The 19,628-nt window shown below is 32.7% G+C and overlaps 4 protein-coding genes across 6 annotated transcripts; 2 read left to right on the forward strand and 2 right to left on the reverse strand.

The window, feature by feature from the left end:
• Positions 1–890: 890 nt before the first annotated feature.
• LOC140812553 (serine/threonine-protein kinase WAG2-like) lies at positions 891–2,396 on the reverse strand. The gene has a single exon (XM_073170848.1). It carries the CDS (start codon positions 2,376–2,378, stop codon positions 936–938), a length of 1,443 nt encoding a protein of 480 aa, XP_073026949.1. The 5' UTR covers positions 2,379–2,396; the 3' UTR covers positions 891–935.
• Positions 2,397–5,279: 2,883 nt separating this feature from the next.
• On the forward strand, positions 5,280–9,671 carry LOC140812520 (endoplasmic reticulum oxidoreductin-1-like). Of its 3 annotated transcripts, XM_073170809.1 has the most exons (10): positions 5,280–5,438; positions 5,609–5,840; positions 6,386–6,517; positions 6,831–7,089; positions 7,388–7,498; positions 7,890–8,008; positions 8,454–8,558; positions 8,642–8,844; positions 9,085–9,208; positions 9,301–9,671. In XM_073170809.1, exons 2-10 carry the CDS (start codon positions 5,670–5,672, stop codon positions 9,487–9,489), a joined length of 1,413 nt encoding a protein of 470 aa, XP_073026910.1. In that variant the 5' UTR covers positions 5,280–5,438; positions 5,609–5,669; the 3' UTR covers positions 9,490–9,671. The 3 variants fall into 3 exon arrangements, with proteins under 3 accessions (XP_073026910.1, XP_073026908.1, XP_073026911.1); XM_073170807.1 differs by lacking the exon at positions 5,280–5,438 and having other exon boundaries at positions 5,446–5,840; XM_073170810.1 differs by lacking the exon at positions 5,280–5,438 and having other exon boundaries at positions 5,447–5,840; positions 9,304–9,671.
• Positions 9,672–12,852: 3,181 nt separating this feature from the next.
• On the reverse strand, positions 12,853–14,646 carry LOC140813110 (CASP-like protein 2A1). Its single transcript, XM_073171543.1, has 3 exons — positions 14,390–14,646; positions 14,174–14,291; positions 12,853–13,239 (listed from the first exon to the last, which is right to left on the reverse strand). Exons 1-3 carry the CDS (start codon positions 14,599–14,601, stop codon positions 12,967–12,969), a joined length of 603 nt encoding a protein of 200 aa, XP_073027644.1. The 5' UTR covers positions 14,602–14,646; the 3' UTR covers positions 12,853–12,966.
• Positions 14,647–17,626: 2,980 nt separating this feature from the next.
• On the forward strand, positions 17,627–18,406 carry LOC140811326 (agamous-like MADS-box protein AGL29). The gene has a single exon (XM_073169183.1). It carries the CDS (start codon positions 17,627–17,629, stop codon positions 18,404–18,406), a length of 780 nt encoding a protein of 259 aa, XP_073025284.1.
• The last annotated feature ends 1,222 nt before the right edge of the window (positions 18,407–19,628 follow it).

Genomic DNA, 19,628 nt, shown 5'->3' on the forward strand with positions numbered 1-19,628 from the left:
ATCCAATAGAGATCTGTCTCGTAAAATACGATCTATGAAACCGTTTCACATAAATTTTTGTCTTATATATACAATAGACACAAACATATAATGTAGTTGGATTCTCGGCAGAAATAATCATTGTAGCCCCAAATTTTTTAAAGAAAAAAATATAGACATAGTTATGAATATTTTCAACTTGTGGAATCTTTATATATATATGTATGCCATTTTCGAAACCGTAGAATAGAAAAATTGGGTGAATAATTAGCAATTAGCATGTAGTCTTTAATCCTATTTTAGTATTGGTTAATTAAAAGTCAAATCTTTCCATAATTTCCTTAAAACGAACGTCCATGTTACTTCACACGATACCATGTGTTCAACATTAAATAATTATGTTCTGATCTCTGAGTTTAACAAAATATAATTTTTAAATTATATTCGATGATAAATTGTCAAATCTTTACTTAGAAAATAAGAAATTTAACATTGCGGTAAAAATGGCATAAAATTTTACTTGGTCATCGATATTTTAGTAATATGAGGAATACTGAAAATTTCAATAGATTACTTTGCTTAATTTTAAAAAAAGTCAGAGTTGATTGGAACCCATTGTAACTTCTTACATCTATTTTATTCGTTCTCAATACTTGAACTCAAGATTCTTTTATTAGCTATGTTTTTATTGGTGACTAACTCTGATATCATTATGTTAGTCTCGAATTCAAGATCATCTGATTGCACAATATACTTTTATAGAAATTAATTTGTATTTATCGTCAATTTACTAAAATATTAATTCAAATGTGAGTATAATTTAATCTGAAATAACATAGGACAAAAAAATCACAAAGTATTAAAATTTATTTAGCAACGCCTTATATAGAGTTTTTCAGGATATAAATGTCATATTTACAAAATCCATAACCTTATTTACGTTAAGAAAAAAAAATTTAATTACATTTCCTAAGTTTATGATGGACATGTGAATAATAATAGTTGTAATTAGAATTTAAGCTATATTTAGACGCTTTACTCCTTATCAAACAAGCAAGCCTCTTCCAAAAGCAGCGCCGCCTTCTGAGGGACGAAACTGCGGTGGCGTGCTCCTTACTTTTACTCCGTTTAACGGCGAGGCCACGCACCACCGGCGGATGGCAGTTACGGATCAGTGGCCATTTAATTCCGTCGAAAAATGGGTGACGTTTGATATCCGTCGCACCCTTTGCGCACCCTAGCCTCCTTCTGGGGTCCTTCACCAACAATTTCTCGATCAAATCTCTGGCCTCCGCCATCCCGGACTCCTCAATATCACCTTCCGACACCTGAAATCTCAGCCCTCTAGTCGATGCTATATTGCGCAGTGTTGACTCCTTGCTCCTACCCTTGAACGGCGTTGTGCCGTATAGTAACTCATAAATCAACACCCCAAACGCCCACCAGTCTACTCCGTTTCCGTGACCGTATCTAGTGACCATTTCCGGCGCCAAGTACTCATGAGTACCGACACACGATCTCGAAAACGCTGCCATTGGCTCCGCCACGAATTCTGTAACCCGTTCCACCCGTTGCCGATCTATGAGACATGAATATCTTGCGGACCTGGCCTTAATCTGTGTCCTATTTTCCAGTTTCGGAGAAACGTCAGATTGGAAACACAAATCAAAATCTGATAACATAATGTGACCGTCCTCACGGATTAATATGTTCTCCGGTTTAAGATCGCGGTACACAATGCCCTGTGAATGTAAATACTCTAGAGCCAAGAGAACTTCAGCTGCGAAGAACCTGACAGCCTGAACCGATAACCGTTTCGTGGGTTGCTTGCGAAGCAATGCATGCAGGTCTCCGTTGGGGCAGAAATCCATGAGAAGGCAAGTGTAATGCGAAACTTCCAAGTGGGCGTATAACGTAGGGAGAAAAGGGTGGTCGAGAGAGGAGAGAATTCGCGCCTCAGTTTGCACGTGGGAAAGTTTCTTAGAAGTCAAAGAATTACGATCGACGACTTTAAGAGCAAAGTTAGCGTGATCATTGTCGCGCAGGCGACAGAGGAAGACGCGGCCAAGGTTTCCAGCGCCAACGAGGCGTAGCAGCTTGAGGTGGCGGAGGTGGAGCGAACCATCAAATGACAATGTGGTCGCAGTCTTGATGGCAGCCCAGTTGGGATTGTCGTGGCGGCGGTGCGGGCGGTGATTAGCATTTTTTATGGCGGTGGAGGGAGTAGTAGTACTGGAAGTAGTAGATAAGCGGGACTCATTGCAGCTCAAAGCTAAGCTGCTGCGGGCACTAACAGTACGGTCGGTGGTTGTAGTGGTGGTGGAGACGGAGGTGAAGCTCAGGTCTAGGTCTGAGTATGCTAAATTGGAGTAGTAAACTTCAGATTCTTCAAGCTCCATTATTTTTAGGTGGATCGAGTGTTTTGTATAACATATATATAGAGCATAGATGGTAGGGTGGAGAGTACTAAGGGGGTGGGGTTGGTGGGGGACAATGTAATTAATTTTAGTAACGTGTTTGGTTGACAATTATACAGGAATGGATTGGACGAAGAGAATAGGTTAGGTTTAGTGAGGCAGACCACAGTAATATCAAATTATTAGTGATCAAACAAACAGTTAATGGATAAAGATTCGGAGAATTGAATGATGTTTGGAGAATTGAATGGTAAGAGATACACTTGTTTGAAATATTACAAGAAATTATTGTAGCAAACTTATAATTTTATTTGAAATATATTATTCATAAAGTAGTAATCGATGTATAAATTAGAGCTGAACAAGTGGTCTCAGCTGCTTACTAGAATTTAGAATACGTCTCAACTATCTCATTAATCTTTATCAATTAGTCGAGTCAACAAAAATTTTTCTGTAGAATTTTTTTTTTTTTAAGTAAAACTTATAACATTTATTACTTGGAAAGTTCATATGCACCCGGCGATATTTCTTGAATTTATATATGTAGCTGAGACCTATGGACTGAATCGAATGCAAGGCTCCAGCGCTAGGTGAATTAATCCACACTCTGAATCCACAATAAAATGGCATTTCAGTATTTTATATAAAATATATAAATAAACTAACCAGCGTTTGTCGGTTCGAATAATAATTAATCTAATCATGATTTTAGTACATTGATCAACATTGTCGATGCTAGTTGTTGTACCTGTACACGTCCTAGCACGTGTCAGTTTTCATTTTTTATTCATCCGATTCAAATTAATTATTAATTATATTTTTATTATCTCGTTTCCATTTTAAAAAGTTTGAAACGTACATGTACACACACATGTTGTACATATTGTCCATTTGGTTTTTTGTGTTGGCATAAAAAAAATTTGTCGAAGGTAATTCTAGAATTAACATAAAATTGTGTCAATTTAAGTGGAATACGGGACCCACGTGGAAACTTAGACGATGCTGTCAGCCACGTGGTCGACACTGGCCATACTCTGTCGCTAATTCAAATTATTTCATAAAATGTCGACGATATTAAGAATTTTATTCGTCAAACGATGTCATACCAATGGAGTTAATGCGTAACAATTTTCAGTTTATTTGTCATATTTCAAACTTCATTGAAATGAGAAAACTTGTTTCTAAAGATGCATAAATATGGTAAGTAAGCTATGATGAGTTGAATGAATAATTTAAAACACAAATGTTTTAAAGAGTATGTTTTTTGTGAGACGGTCTCACGAATTTTTATCTGTGAGACGAGTCAATCCTACCTATATTCACAATAAAAAGTAATATTTTTTTATAAATGATTCATACAAAAGATATGTCTCATAAAATACGATCCGTGAGATCGTCTCACAAATTTTTTTTATCTATTTTAAAATAGATTTATTCCGTCACCGATGATAAATGTCCTCACGAAAAGTCGGTCGTCATTTGAAACTTTGGTGTCATGCATGTTATGTACTTGACTTCAAACAACGCTAATAAATGTAAAGTAAATAAATAGGTTGCTCCATTATTTGATACATATGTTGACAGGATCGAATATTTCTACATCTTCATTTTAATCAAAAATGTTTTAAATCAGACAAATTCCTCCATTAAATTATATTATACAACATTAATTATTCTTCCTACTTTGTCTCTCCATTTCTCCACATCGTCACATGCATAAACCTCCACGGTTCCATTACTTTTTCTTGATTGAACATAATCAACCACACTTTTTTTTTACTCTAAGTTATATTCGTATTAATTTTACTCTCAGATAGTTTATTTCACAAATTCAAATTAAAATTAGGTAACAAATTATGACTAATTATTAAAATAGATGAGTCGTGAAAATGTGTGGTTATATATATTTGACAACGGAACATTCTACACATGAACAGGGACAAATGCGTGTCCAGAATACGAGGATTTTATATTCAGTTGCTCATTTGTTTAATGTTTGATATCTACACAAAGTTAAGGAAAGGGATACTGTCGAAAATACAGTTGGGAGTGGTTCAAATCTGTCTGGCTGACCTTCGGGATTGTGCACATCAAATATCAACATAGACAAGCCATTCTGTATATAATGCCTAATACTAAATTTCATTCGCGCGCGCGCACACATATATATTTCGTCACTTTATTTCTTCTAATATTTGATCAACCAAATCTGTATTGTTTCTGTGAATTTAGATCATCTATATTCTATACAATCCCAACTGGAGCTTCATTTCCAGACTAAAAAATTTAGCCCATTTTTATTGGGACCTGGTTTAGACTAAAAAAACAAGCCCAATTCAACCTTACTCGGTAGCCCAGTTACATACATATACAATATATGGAATTCAAATTAATGGCAGTTTTTATATCAAAAATTTATTTGAGACGATCTCACAGATCGTATTTTGTGAGATAAATATTTTATTTGAGTCATCCATAAAAAAATATTCTTTTTTATCGTTAATATCGATAAGATTGACCATCTCACATATAAATATTCGTGAGATCGTCTCATAAAAGATTTACCCTTGAGATTCGAGATCCTCGCCCTTGCCACTAACAAAAAATATTTGTCATAAATTAATAAACAATTATCCGAGGAAAAGAAAAGCATCCAAATATGAACCAGTGGAATTATGAATATTAAAATATTTTCCCGATCATAAATTTGAGAGGGTGAATATCTGGTATGACCGTATAATATAATATGCAATGGGAGCCTCTAGCATGAAATTATTTCCAATTAAAGTTGCGAAATCCCACCGGTGTACGTGGTGAAATACTCATTTCCCATTGGTCCGATTATCGTCATTTTGGAACGCGTTTGTTCTCAAGTTTCCCCTGCTTCGTTCGTGCTGACAACGCGCTTTACGTAATTGACACGTTTCCCGTCGTACACCCACGCGCCTCTGCGCCGAGTGCGGCTCCCTAATACTTCACCGTCATGGGGGGAAACCCGTTGGCACCCGCCCTCTGCTTTGACCCAAAGCCGAAACCTTTCTTGTAATTCAAATGCCTTGATCGCTTGTGTGTGTGTCTGTATATATATATGTATATAATTACTGTTATGCATCATGTATAAAGCTCCAAATTTTATAAATATTGGTCCCGAAAATTGGAACCAGGTTGCTTATTTGAGGTACTCTGAATTTCTTGGGGTTTTTTTCTCGTAGCTTGCTGGGGGCTTATGTGTACTTGCAGCGGAACGAACTGTGTTTTCTGAGTTGATCTGACATGGCGGAAGCTAAGGTCGTTGTGGATAATAACAAGAAGACAAAGAAATCAATAGAGGTCAAAGGGTGGAAGAGGAAATGGGCTGTAATAGGAGCGGTGGTGGTGTTAATGGTGGCGGTGTCGCTAACATTGAAGCATGATCATAATCATAAATCTTGCCAGTGCTCTCAGGTCCCGAATTTTTCCCTTTTTCGTTTTTCTTTTCAATTTCCAGTTGTGCAGTTGAGCTCTTCTGTCTCGTTTCTTGAGGGATTCAATGCTTGGGATGTGTGAGCAGAGCAAAGCTTTTGATTTTGGGGGAAGAAGTGCTTGACAATTAATATACGTGTCTTGTTAAAATTTTTAAACCAATTTGGTGGGGTTTGGGGTGGGAGCGGGGTGTTGTGAGATTTATTTCTTTGATAAATTTCTTTGAGAAATTATTAATATGCTTAGTCGTGAGGCTATTTTTCCAAGAATTGTTTCATCCTTGCACGTGTGAGCTTTGGATGCAAACCTGTCTTTGGTTGTTGGAGACAGGTGATTTCAATATATTTGCTTGTTTTGTTCTATCTCACTTTAGCATTTCTTTCTTCTTACGGCTGCTTGATTGTATTTGTATTGGTTCTATGCGTCAGCGGTAGGCTGTGAATCTAGCAATTTCCGTTGCTCTTCCGGTTAGACAGCAACTGCTGTTTTAGGTGAATTTCTCAATATTTTACTTGCCTCTTGTGCAGGATTCTAGAAAATATACAGGCATTGTTGAGGACTGCTGTTGTGATTATGAGACAGTGGACGCTATGAATGTGGCAGTTCTGCATCCTTTACTTCAAGAACTCGTTAAAACTCCATTTTTCCGATATTTTAAGGTTGGGTATCGACTTTTGTTACCAAATTTAGGATATTCTGAATGGTGTCATGTCAAAAGCCCTTTATGGTAGAGATCAAGGGTCCACCGCCATATGTTGATGTGTTGCTCTTACTTAAAATAGAAACTTACAATTTTTTTAGGATTGATTTGATGCAACTAAAATTCATGTTCTGAAAATAATTTGAGCTTATTAAATGTTGGTGGGGAAACCTGCAAACAAGATCCGAACTGCTTATCCACTAAATTTAAAATAACCATTTGACACTGCTGCATGAGTCCTTAGATCTAATGTTACTCATTAATTATAACAGGTTAAGTTGTGGTGTGACTGCCCCTTTTGGCCTGATGATGGCATGTGCAAGTTACGTGATTGTAGTGTATGTGAATGCCCTGAAGATGAATTTCCTGAACCCTTTAAGAAGGCGATGCTGTACGGTCTTCCGTCGCGTGATTTAAAATGTCAAGAGGAGAACCAACAGGATGTCGTTGATCGGACACTAGATTCAAAGGCCTTTAGGGGATGGATTGAAGTGGATAATCCTTGGACTCATGATGACGAGACTGATAACCGTACAATTCCTTTGTCCTTTTTCTAGCATTCAGATTATAATTATGTATTGCTGTTCCTTGCTTTACAAATTTTGAGGGTCTAACCATAAAAACATATGTTGTGGTTTTCCCTTTTTCTCTGTTAATCATTATTTGCATTCCTCTGTAAACTCGACCTGAAACTGTCTGTGCCTTACAGTTGTAGTGGAACCTTTTGGACGCTTGCTGATTACAATCACTTTGTTTTAGTTTCTTAGACTTTTTTCCAAGTGCATGGAGAATCATGTTGATAATAAAGAATATATTCTCTATTTTGCAGGTGAGATGACATATGTTAATCTACAATTGAATCCTGAACGATATACTGGCTATACTGGGGCATCAGCCAGGAGGATATGGGATGCGATATATTCTGAAAACTGTCCAAAATGTTTGTTTCTTGTCTCTTCAGTTATATATGGTTTGGAAATCTGAATTTTAGCAAACAAACAATCTGTTTTAGCGGTTGCCTCATAAATTGAGGAGGTTCTTTTTTTGTTTCTTAGTGCTATATGATGTCTATTAATTCATGTGATGTTTATTCTTTTCTAAATTTCTTCTGGAGTTACTTTTAGCTGATGCTGTGTGTAATGCACAGATCAAGAAGTTCCGACATGTGTGTCTTAAATTCCTTCTTTTTTTTTTTATTCGGTGGCTAACAAACATGATTGCTGGGTCTGCATGGAGATTTTAGAAACAGTACTTGAGTAATAAATAGAAGTTCTATAACATTCTCAAATTGTATGTGGACTAAACTATCTTTTATTTTTTATATATTGTAGATACATCTGGAGAAATTTGTCCGGAGAAAAGAGTGTTATACAAGTTAATTTCAGGGCTTCACTCCTCAATCTCAATTCATATTGGTTCAGACTACCTGCTTGATGAAACTAAAAATCTGGTTTGCTTCAGCTTCCCCTTGTATTGCTAAAATTTTAATTAGATTCTTATATTTTTTTGTTAGTTTTAGCAACTTTCTCGAAGTATACAGTTGAAATTTTGTGACATCAATTTTTTTTTAAAACTCCAAGGATCTCTTGGCTTAGTGGCAAGGGAAAGGCCTCAATACCCATATAGTCTGGAGTTCAAATCTCAAAATTTTTCTTAAAATTCCGAGGATCTCTTGGTTTAGTGGCAAGGGAAAGTCCCCAAGACCCATATGATCTTGAGTTCAAATCTCACTCGTGTGGGTTGTAGTTAGATTAGTTAGGAAAGTTTTCCACCCTCATTGTATAAATGTTTCCTTAAAAACTTGTTTTGAAGCATTGTTTGAATTCATCATAGACATTTAACCATCTTACTTGGAACGTGTTAACCAAAAACATGTTTTATGTGTGCAATGTCAGTGGGGCAGGAATCTGGAGTTGATGTATGATCGTGTTTTTCGGTTTCCGGATCGTGTTAGAAACTTATACTTCACTTTCATGTTTGTTCTCCGAGCTGTGGCAAAAGTAAGCGTTTGTTCTTTCTGAATTTATAACGATTTTCCCTAGTTATACGGGATGTAATGTTCATCTCTTCGTATATGATCTAGGCCGCAACTTACTTGGAGCAGGCAGAGTACGATACTGGTAACCTTGAGGAGGACCTGAAAGCGGAGTCTTTAATGCGTCAACTAGTTTACAATCCAAAACTGCAGGCTGCATGTCCACTTCCATTCGATGAAGCTAAGTTGTGGCAAGGTCAAAGTGGACCTGAACTGAAGCTTGAGATTCAGAAGAACTTCAAAAACATCAGGTCTGAATTTAATTTATTGTCACTGTATAGAATCATCAGCTATTGATTTCACGAAATTTGATGCTCTGTGATTCAATGGATGATGGGTAACTGAGTTTTAGGCGAGTGAATTCAAAGTTTATGATAACTTCTTTAAAAGTTGGTACTTTGTACACTATGTAGTTCAGGATTTTCTGTTCTTTGTGCTGAATTTTTATAGATCTTGAAGGCAACGTTTAGCCTATGTTCTTGATATTGCAGTGCTCTGATGGATTGTGTTGGATGTGAGAAATGTCGTCTTTGGGGCAAACTTCAGGTGCTCGGCCTCGGAACCGCATTGAAGATTCTCTTCTCCGTCGATGGCAAGAACCAGCAAAACCAGCCTGTAAGTTTCATGTCAAAAATCTAATAATCCCCTACCCATCATCAAAACACTTTTCGCAATGGCTATATGCATTTCTAAATTTCTATCTTCAGCAGCTGCAACTGCAAAGAAACGAAGTAATCGCCTTGGTGAACCTGCTTCATCGTCTGTCAGAATCTGTGAAGCTCGTCCAAGAAATAGGCCCTTCAGTCGAACAAACAATGGAGGGGTTCATATCGCCACCTCCTCGACAAGAAACTCGTTTTTGGCAAAGAATTCTCCAAACGGTGTGTATAAATTAGTCATCATTAAGTGATACTCTCGTATCATTTTTGAAAGTTCAAAAGAGAAGCGTATATGATAGCGAATCACACCTGCAAATAGCTGAGTTAGCAAAGAGCAAGAACTTTGGACATATAGCTAGTTTTGAAATTTTATCAGGTGCTGTTTTATAGTTGAAATAAATTTGACTACTTTCCTGATATATATTTTCTAATTGAAAGTAAAAGAGAGAGAGAGAGAGAGAGAAACGACACAAATACGACATATACAAAGTTAGTATTACGGGACATATTAATGGGAGTTCGATATTTACATTTCATTTTTATATTTGGATTACATTTATGTATAAATTTGACAAATATCTACACATAATGGAGTGTAGATAATATCAAATGGACTGTAATTATCTTCGTATATTTTAATAATTTTTTTGAACTGATAATTATTTGTCATAGATAACATATTATTATTGAATTTTTTTAAATAAATATATATATATATATATATATATATATATGTGTGTGTGTGTGTGTGTATTTACGTAGATTTGTAGATTTGTATATATGTTTGTAAATTTTTAAAAATACATCATTGTATTAATATGTAACATTGTGTTTGAATTGATAATATAAATATAATTACAAATGAAAATTATATTATTTATCATTGTGTAAATATATTTTTTTATAAAAATATAAAAGTTTGATATTAACTGAAAATGCTAAAAATAATTAAAAATCAATTAGTCAAAAAGTTAATAAATTTTTTAATTTTATTTATTTGAAAATTTACTATTTCGATTCTATAAACTAAAAAAGTTTTGTGATTTTATTTTATCTAGTGTAATAATTTTATTAAAAACTTCATAATTTTAATTTTATAAACTTTGTAAAATTTCAAAATAGAAGTTATAAAACTAAAAAATAAAATGTAATTTTTAAAAAAAAAAATTATTTTATCAATTATATCGTAACTATTTTTTTGTGAATTATAGCTTAAAATATTAATTTTTATTTTATTTTTTTTATCCTATTTGTTGCGAGACTATTCAACTATTATAAATTAAGTGACATTAATTTTTTTATCATCTTTTATTATTATTAAATATTATATTCACTTTTATGAATCACAAATTAAAAATCACAAAATCAATTATAAAATTCAAAATTTCATATGATATTATAATAAAAAATTTATTAAATGAGATATCAACTAAAAAATAAAAAATCTCAAAAGCATAAAAGAAAATATTTATAGAAGTGCATTTTGAAAATTAGGGAGAGTGATATAAATAAATGAGAAGAGAGAATACGAGATGAGAAGGAAAAGAAGAGAAGCAGAGAGAGAGAGAGAAATTGTACGAGTTAAAAATTTTAAGAATCTATTCAAATTTTTGAGTTTAATCAAAAACAATTTTTGACAATTCATAATTATATTTTAGACTTTAATATTCGCATGTTAATGAATTATATGAAGTTGTTAAAAATCTATTGAAAATTTGAATATATCTAGATTTTTATAAATTTTTCAAAAGTCAATATTGAATATCACTTAATATCGAAAATGCAAAAACTTGTGTGAGACGGTCTAACGGGTCGTATTTGTGAGACGGATCTTTTATTTGGGTCACCCATGAAAAAGTATTACTTTTTATGCAAAGAGTATTACTTTTTATTGTGAATATGGGTAGGGTTGACCCGTCTCACGGATTATGATCCGTGAGACGGTCTCACATGAGACTCACTCGATCGAAAAACACTTATCACCCCATGTAATTTTTTTTTTTTTTTTTGGAAAAAAACTCACCAAACAACATAAACTTATTTATTTCTAAAAAAAACCTTATTAACTCTAGAATAAATGAAAATAAAAAAATTTTGTAAATTTACTTGGTGATAAATCTAGCGGAATCATATGCATATTCAAATATAGCCATAAGCAATTTTTTCCCTCAATTTTTCTCGAAATTTAAGTGACGTAGTGTCAATATCACTCATACGCCGCACTAATAATCCTTCACAGTATATCTAGTACTACTTTTGTTATGAAAAAAACAAATGACACATGATATCAAAAACTATTTTTATTATAACATTAGTATTACTGAATTATACCGTTCAAATATAAACGTTGCAATGTCTCTATATAATGCTGAATTCTAGATACACAATCTCTCTACACACTTTGATCAAGTCATACTTGGGTTGATTACATCCTACATGTAGGAGTAATGCCTCATGATAGAATCAAGTGCTCAAATTTAGCCACACATACATGGAGTCAACTAATTTTTTTAAATCACATATGTACGTAAATTTTGTCCATCCAAATCATATGGGGCAGTGCCCGCACATGTAGTATCGAACCTACTCTCATATCTGATATACTCTTAAGGATCATATGTACACATATTTTCACTCACAAATTCTTTAAATATTTATCATTTTTAAAGTGAGTTTTGTAACTGAAAGAATTTTTTTTTTTGGCAAATTTCATTAAAAAATGTTCCAAATAATACATCAGGATTTTCTTAAGACAGTCGATAGGTCATACTGAAATCGGTATTTGTAAAATTTGTAATTATTAAAGTCTTTTTGTGAAAGCTTTCTAAAAACAGAAGAAAGTGAGACGTAGAAGAAATTTGTCGTTCGAACTTCCATAAACAAGTTTTCGCGCAATTATCTTTCGCCATTTCATTTATTTTCACCATGTTAATTTTTTGATTTGTTGATATTGAGAAGCTTTGGTTCATTGGGTTTAGTTGGATTTTTTTCCACACTCATATTCAAGTTGTCTATTGCTCTCAAAAGATTGAGATTTAATTTTGGTTGCTAACACTAATTGAGATTTTTCAAGCTCAAAAGAAGAAAAAATTTGTGAGTTATTTATTCATCTCCTTTAAACACACCTTGATTCTAAAAAATGATATCAGAGATGGTTTATCTCGACCTCTGAAGTGTCAATATCTATGGTCCCATTCAATAATATTCCAATGTTCTCCAAAGAAATATTTGATGATTGAAAGATTAGAATACAAACTTAATTATATTGCAGCTTGAGATGATAATATTTTGTATGTAATAATTACTTAACATATTGGAGATTATAAAGATAAATATTGTTGTTGCCATTATTCTTGTAAAAACTCACATGATAAAAAAAAAAAAAAAAAAACCCGATGTGAAGGACTAGAAGACAAAAAAGTCGAATTTTGACAATGTCGTGAGACAACTTCCTCACTACCCTGGAAAACTCCAAGGCACATAGGCGCCTCCCCTGCGGCCTGGTTAACACATGGCTAATTAATCATATGTGCACAATGTAGGAGGATTCAGGATTAATATAAGGAGAAGCACAAGATTGTATTCACTACCCAAGAAAAATAAGCACATAAAGAAGCACACAGCTATTATTTCTACCTTAATATTATTCGTGGCAAACATTATAGTGTTATACATTTCTAACTTTTCAGATTCAGTCCAAATCATATGGACAAATCAAGTCTGAAATGTGGCGATTTCAATCCCTTTATCAGTGTATGCAACGGGTGCTTCGAATTTGCTGAAAAGCCTGTAGGAGGAAATGAGTGAAAGGCCAGCATAACAAAGGGTTACGATGAACGTGATGGCTACGGATGCAGTGGCCTTTCGGCAGAACCCGCCGAACGAGCTGCAAGTCTCACTCCACGTTATGGCTGTGTCGCCTTTGTATGCTAAGTACACCACTTCTGTAGATATGGCTCCCGCCGCAAGGATGATGTAAGTGAGCAGCTGCGCTAAGCAAGATCAAGCCAAGAAAATTTTCTTTCTGAATAATTTCATCAAGGAAAATAAGGCTATACTATATTATAACTCCTTACAAATTATGCGTCCATGCTCATTTCTTTTCAAATAAATAGAAATTAAAATTTTTATACTTAATTTTATACAAGTGTAAGTTAATTTCGCTCTGAAATTACATCAAATTGTTTATGTCCTATCGATGGAAGTTGAAATCCATCAAATTTTGATCCAAATGGATTCGGTGTAATTAGTTGTTAAATGTCTAAATACAGACGAAATGCCATCCTCGACTCTAGTCTCTAGCTAATTTAATCTCCAAATGCAAACCCCCAATAGAAATAGGGAAGTTAGCATTAAGAAGACGAGTGGGTCTCATGTGAGACCGTCTCACGGATCTTAATCCGTGAGACGGGTCAACCCTACCCATATTCACAATAAAAAGTAATACTCTTAGCATAAAAAGTAATACTTTTTCATGGATTACCCAAATAAGAGATCCGTCTCACAAATATAACCCGTGAGACCGTCTCACACGAGTTTTTGCCTAAGAAGACATATAGAGAACAAAATCGAGTTGCTGATTTCATCGCATCTGAAGCCCTGAAGTATGCTAGAGGAATCAGTACGACTCCCCAAGACAAGCTACAAGAGATTATAAAAGAAGACGAGATTGGAATAGGGTTGTCCTTCTCCCTACTATACAAATAAAAGACTTTCTTTATTTTGATTGAAAAACAATCCTAGTTACAAGATCTAGGGACAAAATGAAGCTCTTAAATCCAATAATTTTGATATATATATATATATATATATATATATATATATATATATATATATATATATATATATATATATATATATATATATATAGAATTTACATCTTAATGTAAAATTAATGGATTCCAATCAATTGCAGCCAAACCTGGTCGAGGAGAAAGAAAGCCCACGCCATGGAGAAGTTGGTCTGCCGGGAGACCGCCGCTGCAATAGCCGACAGAAGTGAGTAGCCGGCACAAACCCCACTCGCATGCACCAAATATCTACAATTAAATAAATAAAAGAATATATTTTATCATTTTACGTATTACACATCCCAAACAAAATATATTAATTTTAAAATTTTCAGGAAATTAGGTACCTGAAGGCTCCAAGATCGGAATAAGACAAGGTGCCGTACTCGTTACTCTGTGAATTCTTAAGCATGACAACAAGTGCCACCACACAAAGGACCATCGGAAGAATCCTTAGCAGCGTCTCCACCGTGCGCATGGCGGAGCCGCTTCCATCTACCTCATTCGCACCCATGTCTGCCGGGGAAGAACCTACTGGAATCGCACTCTCTTTGCTCATAATAACTCGAGAAATGGACCTCTTTTCCACAGAAGTATGATTACTGATCGGGAGGATCCAACAACTTTATAAATGCAAATTGGTGAGGTTTGGTGGTGAATTAATTGCGCTTTAATGGAGACTACAGTTTCCCATGTAGATTGATACATGGACAAGTACTCTCCATATATATATATATATATATATATATATATATATATATATATATATATATATATATATATATATATATATATATATATAATCTTGTATGTTTTCATTTACCTCGATTAGGGTTCGGATTTTATCCATTTTGGTAAAAGAGACAAAGTTGTGAGGCGATGCATGCATGAATGCAGTCATATGGATCCATATCTACAACAAATACATACATATACATATTCATATGTATTTTCAAATATATATATATACACACACACATATTATATATATATATAATTAACAAAATGTAATGCCTTGATCTCTTGTATAAACTGTTCTGAAATGTCAAAATTTATTGTCAGAAATTCTATTTCTAATTTTATATACTAGTACCAGTACAAAGTATTATATTTAACTTAGTTTTATTTTTAGTTTGCATAGAAATTATTTTATTATAAATTGTAAATTATTATAAAAAAAAACTGTAGGGCACACACACATTAATTGTACACGACACCTACTAAATATATCTAAAATATTAAATTGATATAGAAAAGAAAGTATTTCTCTGATATACAACTAAAGTTTCTGAAGGTCGGCAGATATATATGTTTCAATTTCAAAAATTAATATATTTTAATATCTATACTATTTACTTTTGTATATTTTTTTTAAAAAAAATTATAATCCCAAGAATATTCTTTATCCACCTAACTCTATATTTTACCTTTATTTTTTCATTATATTTTCTCTTTTTACATTTCAATTTAAAAAATTGATATTTTTATTTTAAAATTTAAAATTACTTCATTCTCCTTTTTTTCTATGGATTACATGCATCGTATATTCGTACGTGTCACATGCCTCCTAGTCTCCTGGATATAATGACGTGTGAGTCTTTTCCATATATATGAAAGCAAAATTTATGTGAGACGATTTCGCGGCTCATATTTCATGAGACGAATATCTTATTTGAGTCATCTATGAAAAAATATTACTTTTATACTAAGAGTATTACTTTTTATTGTGAATATCGGTAGGTACCTCCTCATATATGAGATGATTATGTAACGTGGATTATCCTTTTATGTCATATATTCATGTTCGATATGACATTTGAATGAATATGAGAAAGAGACATATTCATCTATTTTTGCAAGAATAGAGTCATTCGCACTTCTCATTCTTATATTCTTTGAAAATATTTCTTTTATTTAATTTGCCTAATCTAAACCTGCATCATCATCTTAATAATAATAATAATAATAATAATAATAATAATAATAATAATAATAATAATAATAATAATAATAATAATAATAATAATAATAAATATTTTTGAGTTGCTAGCTGTTATTTTGAACTTTTAGTTAAAAAAAAAACTATTATTAAATTAATTTCAATATATCAATTATGACTTTATTTTAGAGTTGGTTAAAATACAATTAATTGATCAAATCAATTAATTGCTCGATCGAATCTAATTATGATTAATAAATCAACGATCAATGTGTAAAAACAAGGATTACATTGATTCATCCAGTTTGACTTCACTTACTTGTCTTTTAGTTGAAGGGATCCGAAAAAAACATTCTGATCTTCTAAAGTTACGGAGGAAATTTCTTCTTTTCTATGCATACATATATATTAGGTTAAATATTTCCATTTTATTTTTTAGTTTTTTTTTGTAAATAACTAATATTTAATAAATTTAATTAAAATTGGTCGGAAACAGAAGTAATTCAAGAATGTTCATTTATATTCTCAGTTGAATAGTTTGCTTCAATTGATCAAGTGCTCACGCCTCTCCCAATAGTCAATATATATGATTTTTGAGAAAGAATTAATGATGATAACTGCTATGCATGCCTATTTGGCATTATTGCTACAATAATTCAATTTGAGAATTTTGGATGCCAGACTAGTTAATGAGAAGGAATTCTTTTGTGGTAAATTAGGGGAAAATTGAAATTTTTATTCTTTATATTATATATATATATATATATAAATATATATATATATATATATATATATATTATTCTTTTGTGGTAAATTAGGGGAAAATTGAAATTTTTATTCTTTATATTATATATATATTCTTTATATATATATATAAATATATTCTTTATATATATATATATATATATATATATATTCTTTATATATATATATATTCTTTATATATATATATAGCGACGGATAATATAATTTTTTCCATATTTATATATAGTCAATAGGGTGTGTTTTGCATTTGAACAAGTATGACATTTGATAATGATGGCCTCCGGACAACTTATTTTCATATCACAACCAACTACACCTCTGTACCGTCCATAATTTTACAGTTAAGATTTTGTTTAATTTTCAAAATCATTTGAATAATGCTAAAGTACAACTAAAATATGTACATCATATATATAATAATTATATTATAAAATTTTGTTAAATAATTATATTATAAAATTTTGTTATTATATCGTGAGATTTTATTACTATCTCACGAAATTTTGTAGTGAATTTATAATGAGATTTTGATAAATAAAATTTTTGTATTGAATTTTTTGTGTTATAAGAATTGTTGTACAAATTTGGTTGTACATGTAGCATTACTCAAATTATATATATATATATATATATATATGTATATATATGTATATATATATTCGAAATTGTCTTAATTTTATTTTAAATTCTTGTTTTCGTAAATTACGGGGGTGAGAGAAATTAATAGAGAAGTCTTACAAGATTTTAATTAAGGAAACGATTTTGTATTAATTATGTCAAAGATATGTTTCTAAATATTATAAGTCACTCGAGAATTTCTCCTTTGGGTATTTTATGTTAATTACTCTCTCTTCGTTAGCTAAAGAACATACTACCGAACATGTTGAATATTGCAAAGGACACCACCACCACGTTGAAGAAGAAAACCACCCAAGGTCGGAAGAAGATTGAAATAAAGAAAATCGAGAACCTGAGCAACCGGCAAGTGACCTTCTCCAAGCGGCGCGTGGGGTTGTTCAAGAAAGCGAGCGAACTATGCATCCTTAGCGGGGCCGAAGTAGCCATCATTGTCCACTCGCTAGGGAAGCGTGTATTCACGTTCGGACATCCCACGAAGGATGCCGTGATCGACCGCTTCCTGAAAGACATATCGGAGCCCGGAAGCCGTGGCGACTGTCGGGAGAACTGCGCCTCCACGGCAAAGGTAAGGGATTTTAACAAGCATTATTTGGACATGTGCAAGGAGCTGGATGCCGAGAAGAATAGGAAGGAGATGATCGAGGCGGAGGAGAGGGCGGCAGAGGGTTATGGGTACAATGTGAGAGGAGGTTTCTGGTGGGACGAGCAAGTAGATTCCATGGATGTGGAGGAGTTGGAGCAGTACATGGCAGCTCTAGGGGAGTTGATCAATAATGTTACGATGAGAGCCAATGATTTGATGCACGCACAGAGTTCCAGTTCTCTGTCAGGGCTTCCGCCGCTGCCCGTGCCGATCACTACCTTTGAAGGTGTTTCAAATCTGGACGTGGAAGGGTGCACGACGTTTGACGAGGCCGCTGCGATGTTGAACCAGAATCCGGCTAATGGTGGTTTCAATTATAGTGGTAATAATAATAGTTGCATGTTGCCGAATTTTGGGTGTTTTGGATGGGGATGTTAATGAGCCATTCAAACATAAATTCGATAGAAGACCGTTTGAATATTTTTTTAATGAGTTTTATTAAGATAAAACAATAAAGTTCCAAGTTTTATAATATTTAGTTCGTTAGTTCTTGAATATTTTTGTCGGTGATGAAAAATTAATAGTTTTGCTATTTGATTTATAAAAAAGATAATTGTAATTTAAATTTATATTTATTACACTAATTTATGTTCAATCAATGTTCGAATAAGATCGTGAGTCATAAATATATTTATTAAATAAATATCAAACTCGGCTTGATTATTAACGAGTCAAGCTCAAATATTCAAAAATTCAACTCAAATCTTCATCCTTAAATTTGGACAAGGGATGGGTGAATTCCCAAAGTTTCCAATTAAAATTCCGAAAGTTTCGGATTGGTTGATGTTATAATTTCGTTTACAGGCCAGGGGTAGTTTCTTATGGTGGTACATGTTAAAAATCTAACAAGCTAACACTTTTATTTTTATGAGGTGGAAATATTTTCTACGGGTTTAATTTGAGCAGGCTCGTAATTATTATTGAATTTAATTAAACTCTTATTACACTTCCAATCAATAGATTAATAGAAATTCATATGGCTTAGAACGCAAATAGGAATTCCATAATCATGTCTAAATTTGATTGCTTTAAATCTTTGGGGGCGCGGGTTCGTTGCAATAAATTTTGAATCAGTCGCTTATTTGTTTATTTTTCCTAATTAATTAATTAAAGACAATTTAAATTTGAAGTAAAAATATAAAGAAAATATTGATTTAATGCCATATTTAATGTGATGACGGATAAAAAGTTATTTTATTTTATTTATTTATGATTTGATTAGAAATAGATTTGGAGAGATTTCTTTGTCGAACATATAGAAGGAAACAGTTCACCGAATCTTAAAATAGATCAACCTTTTTTATGGTCCACAAAACTTTGATGTATTAATACAAAACAAACAACTCTTGTCTATACATTGGTGTTTAGTCAATTTCTTACGTCTACTATATACAATAAATATTATACATATGATTACCTCTCTCGCATTTGATTATAATAACGTATATTTGTTATTCAATTTAACTCTTAAGAAATAAAAATAACCGTGTTTTATTTATTACATTGTTATTTGTTTATATTTTTATTTAATATTCTAAAGTGTTGTTAAACTTTCATATTTCATAATTATAAAAATTAATCTTATTAAATCATATTTAAT

The sequence above is a fragment of the Primulina eburnea genome, chromosome 14 (assembly GCF_022965805.1).
Source record: "Primulina eburnea isolate SZY01 chromosome 14, ASM2296580v1, whole genome shotgun sequence".
Lineage (NCBI taxonomy): Eukaryota > Viridiplantae > Streptophyta > Magnoliopsida > Lamiales > Gesneriaceae > Primulina > Primulina eburnea.